Source organism: Chiloscyllium punctatum, chromosome 24, assembly GCF_047496795.1.
Source record: "Chiloscyllium punctatum isolate Juve2018m chromosome 24, sChiPun1.3, whole genome shotgun sequence".
Taxonomy (NCBI): Eukaryota; Metazoa; Chordata; class Chondrichthyes; order Orectolobiformes; family Hemiscylliidae; genus Chiloscyllium; species Chiloscyllium punctatum.
The window spans coordinates 86,605,657-86,615,724 of NC_092762.1; the positions used below are offsets into that span (position 1 = coordinate 86,605,657).

A 10,068-nucleotide genomic window follows, 5' to 3' on the forward strand; every position below is an offset into this window, starting at 1 on the left:
GTCTGTTTGGCAAGATATAATGAATGATGTGCCACAGGGGTCAGTGCTGGGGCCTCCTCCTTTTACAGTTTATATAAAAATGGATACAAGAACTGAAGGTCTGAGGAAGAACGTTCTTACTATAGAGTTAGTGTTGCGAAGGTTTACCCAATTGATTCCTGTGATAGCAGGACTAACATTTCATAGAATCCCTACAGTGTGGAAACAGGCCCTTCAGCCCAACAAGTCCACGCTGATTTCCCCTACCCTCTATTTATCCCTGACTAATGCACCTAATCTACACATCCCTGACTACTATGGGCAATTTAGCATGGCCAATTCACCTAACCTGCACATCTTTGGATTGTGGGAGGAAACCGGAGCACCACACAGACACAAGGAGAATATACAAACTCCACACAGACAGTTACCCGAGACTGGAATCAAACCTGGGTCCCTGGTGCTGTGAGGCAGCAGTGCGAGCCATTGAGTCACCATGCCACCCCAAGGTATAGTAGCTAAGTTCGCTGATGAGACAAAGATAGGAAAGTAAATTGTGACGTGAGTATGAGGAGGCTATAAAGGGACATTGATAAGTAAAGTGAATGGGCAAAGATGTGGAAAATTGAGTATACTTTAGGAAAAGTGTCTTATTGCCTATTTGGAAGGGAAAATAAAACTGAAGCATATTATCAAAATAGTGAGCATTGTAGAGCTCTCAGATGCAGAAGGATCTGGATATCCTTGCATGTGATTTGCAAACGATCAAGTAATCCTGAAAGCTAATGTGATTGTTTATTGTGAGGAGAACCAAGTGCAAAAGGAAGGATGTTATGCTTCAGTTATACAGGGTACTGGCGAGAACCTATTAGAAGTATTGGTCTGCTAATTTAAAGAAAATTATAAATGTAACGAAAGCAGTTTAGAGAAGGTTTACGAGACTATTATGACCGTAACGTCTACTCTCCTGCTCCTTCCTGACCTGCTGTGCTTTTACCAGCGCCACACTTATCGACTAATACTGGATTGCGAAGTTTGTTTTTTGAGGATTAGTTGATAGAGTAGGCTTGTATCCACTTGAGTTTAGAAGAGTAATTGAAACATTTAAGATCTGAGGGGCCTTGACAGGGTAGATGAGGAAAAGATGTTTCCACTTTGTGGAAACTCTTGTGGGATCACACTTTCAAAATAAGGGGAGATCCATTTAAGATAGAAATAAGGAGATTTATTCTCTCTCAGGATTGTGAGTTTTTGTTTCCTTCAGGAAATGAGTTCCAGAATCTTGGAATATATTTAAGGCAAAGGTTGTTTATTATTGACAAGCAAGAGTGTTAAGGTCTATTGTAGGTAGGTGAGAGTGTAAATTACTTGGATCCCCCATTGATTTTATTGAATGGCAGAGCAGGTTGGAGGAGACTGCTTCTAATTCCTATATCCTTCAGCTTTTCCTTTTACATGTGTCTGTATTGTTCCTATCCAGTGGGTTCAAATGAGCATTCCCATGTGTGTTGACCTCTGTTTCATTGCTGTCCTTCCTCTTGCTGACCAAATGGCATCTTCACCTTTTCTCCCCTTGGCCTTTGGTTACAGATGGAAAAGGAGAAGAAGCGGGTGGAGCAGCTAGAGCGCAAGAAAGAGATCCAGCGACTGCTCGAGGAGGAAGGGAGCAGTATGAAAACAAAACCCTCGAAACCAGTCACAGCGCCCAAGATAACCCGGGCTCAGATTGAGGAGACCCTTAAAAAGGACAATGTGGGGCAAAACACAGAGGAAGGAAAAGGTATCACAGTGGTGTCTGGAGTAGCTGTTATACGCTCAGCAGTGGATTTGGCAACCCCTTTCCTGGGTCTGGTGTCATCAATTTAAGCTCCTCCTGGTCCACAAATGGCTCTTTCATGTTTTGAAATTAACTTTACAATTTTATCATCTCCTGCTTCCTAACCTCCCCTATCTCTACAACCTGCCCACAAATCCACATGCTTGCACACAATCCCATTTTGTTTGTATGGATTCATGGGAATTCAGCATTACTGACTAGGCCAGCATTTACTGCCCATCCCTAATTGCCCCAAAGGGTTAGCCACGTTGCCGTGGGTCTGGAGTCACATTAGAGCAGACCAGAACAGCTAAGGACAGCAGTGTTCCTTCTCTTAAATCAGATGGGTTTTTAACAATAAATTGATGATGGTTGGGTGGTCACAATTGGGCTAGTTTTTAATTCCAGATTTATTTTTCTTTTAAAATCAACATCTATCCCATTGGGATTCATTCCAGGTCCCCAGGATATTGGGCCTGGGGTTTGGGATTATTTCTCCAGTGATACAACCAAATGCCAGCATACCTGCCATCCGTTCTACTCCAGCTTCCTTTACTGATGCTCTGGAATTCCTCCCTTACAAATAAAACTCACTGCCCCTCTACCCTACCCTACCCTCTTTGTTAGCCAAGCTTTTGGTCATTATTCCTCCTCAAGGAGCAGGAGAGTCGATGTTTCAGGCATAAACCCTTCACTAGGAATGAAGGGCTTATGCACGAAACATCAATTCTCCTGCTCCTCGGATGCTGCCTGACCTGCTGTGCTTTTCCAGCGCCACACTCTCGACTCTGATCTCCAGTGTCTGCATCCTCAGGCTCTCCTCACCGTGGTTCCCACTGTCTCCTTTGGTTTGCTGATAGACTACCCACCTGTGAAACCCATTTGAAAGCATTGGTACATTGACAGTGATATATCAATGTAAGTTTGTTGTTTAGCTGCAGGGTTCACTGCTTTCCTGTCAAGGCTGATCTCAGTCTGAATAGATTTGAGGTCTGATCTTAGTGGTGAAAAGTCAATGTGTACCATGTAGCTCCATCTGGTCACTTGTCAGAGAGAGTTACAGCTCCTCTGTCTGACTTGATGGATCTTAGTGCCAGGGACCATTTTTCTCCTTCATATCAAATGATTTATTAAGCCATCTCCATTTTCTGATGATACACTGTATTTCTTTGACTGTCTGCAGACTCACTACTTGAATAGAGTTCCTGACATGCCTTGGCTGATTGACCTCATTATATTTTTGAAAATGACAGACCAACCTGGATAGATACATGGTCTGAGGAAAATACAAAGGGCTTTATCTTGTCTCTAACCTGTGCTGCACCTGCCCAGCAGTATTTCTCCGATGCTAACATCTCTGTAAAGGATGGATCAGGTACTTTCTAGATGGTATGAAGTAAAATACCTACAAGTCATGTCCAGAGTGACATGGAAGTTCAGGAGCATAAATCTTTAAAATGTCACAAACAGGTGCGGAAAATAATTTAAAAAAACTAATGGACCTTTATTTGCTCCCCATCACATAGCCTAGTGATATTACTATTGGACTATTAATCTGGAGACCCAGATAAAGGTCTGGGTTCAATCCTGACATGGCAGACAGTGAAATTTGAATTCAATAAAGAAAATCTGGAATTAAGTGTCTAATGATGACTATGTCAATTGTCAGAAAAACCCATCTGGTTCACTAATGTCCTTTAGGGAAGGAAACTGCCATCCTTACCTGGTCTGGCCCACATGTGACTCCAGACCCACAACTGTGTGGTTGACTCTTAATGCCCTCTGGACAATTAGAGATGGGCAATAAATACTGACCCAGCCAGCGACGCCCTCATTCTGTGAATGAATAAAGACAAAAATAGTTTAAAGGACTGGAGTACAGAGATGCAGTAATACACAATCCTAGCTGGACCCCTGTGCTGTGGGCAGATCTCAGCACCTTAGGAAGGGTATACTGATCTTGGAAGGAGTACAGTGTAGATTACAAGAACAATAACCTGTAATTACAATAACTTGTAATCCAGACCTAAGGATTAAGTTATGAGTAGAAAATGTACAAATTAGGCCTGTTTTCCCTTAAATTTACAAGGTTAAACAGTGACCTGATAAAAGTCTTCAAGATCTTAATGAGAAAAGACAGGGTAGATAAACTGTTTCCACTGGTTGGGGATCCTAGAACTAGTGACGTAGTTTGAGAATTCGAGCCAGACAATTCAGGAGGGATGTTGGGAAGCACTTCTGTACACAATGGCTGGTGGAGGTTCGGAATTCTCTTTCACAAACAGCAGTGCATGCTGGATCAGTTGTTGACTTTAAATTTGAGAGAGAAATATTTTAATAAACAAAGGTATGTAGGATTTTGGATCAAAGGTCACAGATCAGCCATGATCTTATTGACTGGAACAGGCTCAAGGTGCTGAATGGCCTACTCCTGTTCTGATGTCCTTCTCTGCGATTATACAATATTAATCCCTGCAGTGGAGAAAAGAAGAAAATTACTGATTGTTGGAACTTTTTTTTTAAATTGCAGTGAAACAGATGAGCCATTTAGACATGCCATTAGAGGAGAATATTAATCGCATTGTCCCCAGCGAGGGGGATGTGGATGCAAGGACCATTGAAGATGCTATAGCTGCCCTGAGGTAAGTGGAGCAACTCTGTCCCTGTTTGATCAGATCTGGAATAACCCTCTTGGTCCTAGACTTCCTGAGCTGGTAAATAAGGGCGGAGCACAGATCAAAAACAGCCTAAAGTCTGTGATGTTAAAAGGCTGTTAGTCTGAAGCAGGCTCCCTCATTCTCTTTGATGAACCTCCCCCTGCCCCAGACCCACCTCCCCACCACAGGACACTAGCATAGAAGTGAGGAGAAGTTGTGTTTAAGCTGTATAAAGCACTGAATAGACCACTCCTCGGGAACTGTGAGTGAATCTGTGTGCTATGTTGCAGGGGTTCTGACTAGCCTCTGAGGGACCCCTATCAGGAATGATTCTAACCCATTAAGGGTTAAGCTGTGTGCCAGTGTTGTGTGTTCTGTCTCCTATAATGCTGCGATTTCGTTTTTTCCCTTTCAAGTACTGACCAGTTCTTGTTTGAAAGCTCCCAAAGCATCTCTTTTCACATCTTTTGGGAACATGTTCTCTATCACAACAACTTGCTGTCTGTCCTAATTTCTCCCATAGATTTTAAGATGCAGGAGAAGCCTATCTTCTCTGGTTACTGATCTTCCTACCACTGGAAAAGTTTCTCAGTTAATCTAACAAAATCCTTCATAATTTTGAACACCTCAATGCCATCCTCCCCTAACCATCTGTACTGTGAGGAGGAGAATAACCCCGGCATAGAGTCACTGATAGCCAGTCTCTCCACTGTGCCACCGTGCCGTCTCTCTGGGTGGCATGGTGGCACAATGGTTAGCACTGCTGCCTCACAGCGCCAGAGATCTGGGTTCAATTCACGCCTCAGGTGACTGACTGTGTGGAGTTTGCACATTCTCCCCGTGTCTGCGTGGGTTTCCTCCGGGTGCTCCGGTTTCCTCCCACAGTCCAAAGATGTGCAGGTCAGGGTGGATTGGCCATGCTAAATTGCCCGTAGTGTTAGGTAAGGGGTGAATGTAGGGGTATGGGTGGGTTGCACTTCGGCTGGTCGGTGTGGACTTGTTGGGCCGAAGGGCCTGTTTCCACATTGTAATGTAATCTAAAGGGTGGTCCTTAGCCTTTATGCCATTCTAGGGAATTTCCAGTGCACCCTCACCTTAACACCCTCCCTTCAGTTTGGGGCTGAGAACTGAACATAGTACTCCAGATAGGGTCCAGCCCATCTTTTATAAAGTTTCAATGCAGCTTCTTGCTTTTGTATTGTTCTCCTCCCCCTCCTGTAATTCCCTGTGACTCCATTGTGGAATTGGTAGCCAGTTTTCCCAATTCTGTGCTCATTATTCTCTGACTTTTCTAACACATTGGAAGTAAAAGTAGCGACCAGCAAGCACCAGGCAGTCTGCAGCAGCACACTGTTGACTAATATCGCTGTGTCTTATTAATAGCAGAAACCTTGCACTCTCTCTCACACTGACACAACACAGCATTGACTCAAACACATGCTGACGCATTAACACATTTGTACCTTTGTGCATGTACTAACATAAGAATCAGTGCACGTGTACACACATGCGCACACACACACACATACTCCTGATCGTATCCACCCCTCTCTCACACACTGACAATTCGCACGTGTGCCAACACACATCTCTTGAGCGCACACTGATAGTTTGTGTGTACATATCATGCCTCTTACAGATGCTTGTTATTGATCACACGTGCACTTTGACATTCTCATGCATTCCGAGGGACACATACATTATTAATCATCACCGCTGTGATTTCAGCACGGGTCAGAGTGTGGATCATCACCCTGAGCGACGATTGCGCGCTGCCTTCAATGCCTATGAAGAGATAAATTTGCCACGATTGAAAAAGGAGAATCCTAACATGCGCTTGTCACAGCTCAAGCAGATGCTAAAGAAGGAGTGGATGAAATCACCTGAGAACCCCATGAACCAGTTGCATGGAGCCTACAACACCAAGTAATCAGTCCAGGAGGAAGCCTGTCTTGTGAACTTGAACCTAAGCATCAACATTGACCTGGTGGCTTGAATGTGATAATCGATTGGGTTTCTTTATTTTTTAAAAAAAAAGCAAATAGCATAAAATAAAAGGAACTGCATCACTGTCCCAGTGGCTGCACTTTCCTTTAAACATCCATTTTACTGTCCAGATGTTCTTTGCTGCAAAGTTTCAACAGTATATTTGTAGGTGCCAAATCTCCCTACCCACTTAACACAACCCTCACCCACCCCGATGACTCAGTCCCCTCACCGCAATCACCAGCATTGGTTTTAAAACCAGTGCCATTTCCATTGACAATACAGGAGTCCCTAGCTGGGAGCTCACTTGCTCTTGAACTTGGCTCCTCTAGTCATTGAGGCGACGTGTTGGGGTGGGAGAGGGAACAGGTGAGGAGTTTGGGTGTTGGTTAATGCGGGGTGAGAGTGGCTCAATTTGAAATGGTATGGTTAAAGTAGCTGACCTGTGTCAGGGTCTATGTTGCCAATATGAGCTCCTGTTTTTTTTTTCCCCAATTTTAAACATCAAACCTGAGCAGACCCTGGCTTTCCTGGGTGAGACAGTAGTTCTTTCTTCATTTGTTTTGGGAGGTTGGAGTGACTGTGTCAGGAGGTGATTGCCATTGGCTGCTCTAGGGCTCAACAGGTGATTGATAAGTGGGGAGGGCGGGGCTCAGTGGGTGGTCAGTGATGGGGGAGTCAGGTCTAGTTGGAGGATTTAGACATCAGTGCTTATCTGGTATGAGACTTTCAGGGCTCTTGGTTGTTGATGTTTGCCTTTATACAAACTATTTGATGGCAGAAGATGCACCATCACCTTTTCCTTCTGTTGGTTACAGTGTGTACCAGGTGAGGGAATGTCCCATAAAGCTTGTGCAATGTTGGTTAATTAGCCCCTTTTACAGTTCCTTCTCGAGAATCCTGGTGAGGATTTTAGATATTGACCCTGCAGGCATCTATATTTTTGAGATCTGCCACCAGTGGTCATGTCTGGGAGAAGGTAGGGGCTGCCGTTATGATTGCTACTTTGCTGATACTTTATTGATGCAAGAGGGAGCTGATCTTCAACTCTCCCATTCTAGGTGAGGCCAAGCCAAAGTACGTGGGGTATAAGTCACCAAGTCCCTTAGGACTGTTGCCCACCTGATCCAACTTTTCCCAAGGGCTCAGCTGGTCTTTACTGTCACCCTGACCTGCCTCCTGGCCTCCCGTCCCTAAACAGGCCAGTGATGGCTGACTGAATCTATATTAACTTCGTTAGATTTTCTCTCATTTGCTGTGCTGGTCTCGAAGGGACCTGGATCGTTTTTTTTGGCATTGGGTGTAAATCTCGATCAGAATGCAGTGGGCAAGCAGCGAATGGCAGGCAGGGGTAAGTGGAATGCCCGTTGGTGATGAACTAACGCATAATCATCGGGGGTGGCCAAAATTGAATGCAACAGGTTTATGAGAAATGAAATGATTGCATTTGTCCAGAGTATGGTGCATCTCCGAGTCTGGCTGGGTGAGGGAGAGCAGAGAGCTTGGAAAACATTTGGTGTGTGTGATTTCCAAAGTGAAATTAAATACTGAAATGAACAAATTGTTCTTTGTGTGGGATTATTTCATCAACCAAGTGCTAAATAAAGAGATGCTTTAAAAAAAAACAGACATCAATGAAACTGAATCACTATCTTCTGAAAAAAATCTGAAGGTTTTTTTGGTCAATTTGTTAAGGAGCAGGATGCTGCTGCAGCAGATTTGAATCCTCCTTCCTGTTTCAAGAGCCCATTGCTCCCCTCAAATACACCCAGGTTAGGTTCAGCACAGGGTTTTATATACAGTATAAAGCTCTGTCTATACTGTTCCCATCAAACACTCCAAGACTAGGTTAGATACAATATCCCAGATACCACCATCCCCATCCCTGGATATGTCCTGTCCCAATAGCAGTATAGACCCAGCAGAGGTGATGGCACAATGGTACAGTCAGGAAGGGGTTGTCCTGGGAGTCCTCCACATTGAGTCTGGAACCCACAAAGTGTGTTGGCTTTCCATTAAACATGAGTAAGGAAACCACGTACTGTCCTCCTTTGGCTGATGAATCATAACTGCCCCTTTTGAACAACAGGAGGAAACATGGAGAGTGGCAAGGGTGCAAACTGTACTCGCCGTAGAGAATATCAACATTTAGCATCGAGAGTGGCTCCGAAGTAGCACTACTGATCAAGCTGATTGGATCCTCGAGGACATAACTGCTAGACTGGGTCTGCAGTAGGTGGTGAGGGAACCAACAAGAGGGAAAACATACTTAACTTCATCCTTTCCAGCCTGCCAGCTGTAGATGCATCTGTTCATGACAGTATCGGAAAGAGTGACTGCCGTACTGTCCTTGTGGAGACACAGTCATGCCTTCACATTGAGAATACCCTCCAACGTGTTGTGTGGCATTGTCATCGTGCTAAATAGGACAGACTTAAAACACATCCAGCAACTCAGGACTGAGCATCCATGAGGCACTGTGGGCCATCAACAGTATAGAGTCATTGGGGACATTTAAGTGACTGCTGGACATGCACATGGATAGCAGTGAACTGAGGGGTGCAGAGGTTAAGTTATCGTATTTTGCATTAGGATTAAACCTCAGCACAACATAGTAGGCCTAAGGGCCTGTTCTGTGCTGTACTTTTCTGTGTTCTATGTACACCAGTGCAATCTGTAACTTGGTGACCAGCATATCCATCACTCAACTGTTTCCATCAAGCCAGGGGACCAACCCTAGTTCAATGGAGAGTGCAGGAGGGCATGCCAGGAACAGCACCAGGCACGCCTGAAGATGAGGTGTTAACATGGTGAAGCCACCAAAACGCGATCCCACAACCAACAGTTCAGGCCTAAGTCCTGCCCCAACCAGTGTGAATGATAGTGATGATTAAACAATTCACTGGAAGCGGAAGCTCCACAGATATCCCCATCAATGATGGAAGGGCCCAGCATCTTGGTACAAAAGAGAAGGATGAAGATTTCACAGCAGTTTTGAGCCAGAAGTGCTGAGTGATCTTTCTCTGCCTCCTCCAGGGGTCCCCAGCGTCAGAGATACCAGCTTTCAGCCAATTCGATTCACTCCAGGTGATATCAACAAATGGTTGGAAGTGTGTTGCTGTAAAAGCGCAGCAGGTCAGGCAGCATCCAAGGAGCAGGAGAGTCGACCCTTTGGGCAAAGCCCTTTATCAGGAATGGGGCTGTGAGCCAAGAGGGTGGAGAGATAAATGGGAGGGGGGGTGGGGCCGGGAGGAGGGAAGCTGAGAGTGAGATAGTTAGATGGAGGGGATGGGATTAATGGTAATAGGTCGGAGAGGAGGGTGGAGGGAATAGGAAGGAAAATGGGCAGGTAGGATAGGTCATGCGGGCAGTGTCGAGTTGGAACTGGGATAAGGTGGGGGAGGGAAAATGAAGAAACCAATGAAATCCACATTGATGCCGTGGGGTTGGAGGGTCCCAAGGCAGAAGATGGGATGTTCTTTCTCCAGGCGTCGGGTGGTGAGGGAGTGGCGATAGAGGAGGCCCAGGAACTGCATGTCCTTGGCAGAGTGGGAAGGGGAGTTGAAGTGTTCAGCCATTGGCCGGTGGGGTTAGTTGGTGCAGGTGTCCTGGAGATGTTCTCTAAAGCAC

The 10,068-nt window shown here is 45.1% G+C and overlaps 1 protein-coding gene across 2 annotated transcripts in view; it reads left to right on the forward strand.

Moving 5' to 3' along the window:
• The window catches only part of ccdc124 (coiled-coil domain containing 124), a 29,500-nt gene extending 21,501 nt beyond the window's left edge, over positions 1 to 7,999 (forward strand). For both annotated transcript variants that reach the window (XM_072594410.1, XM_072594411.1), the window contains exons 3-5: positions 1,570 to 1,759; positions 4,326 to 4,437; positions 6,181 to 7,999. In XM_072594410.1, the coding sequence (XP_072450511.1) occupies positions 1,570 to 1,759; positions 4,326 to 4,437; positions 6,181 to 6,382 (504 nt within the window). In that variant the 3' untranslated portion in view covers positions 6,383 to 7,999. The remainder of the gene's footprint in view (positions 1 to 1,569; positions 1,760 to 4,325; positions 4,438 to 6,180) is intronic.
• Positions 8,000 to 10,068: the final 2,069 nt, after the last annotated feature.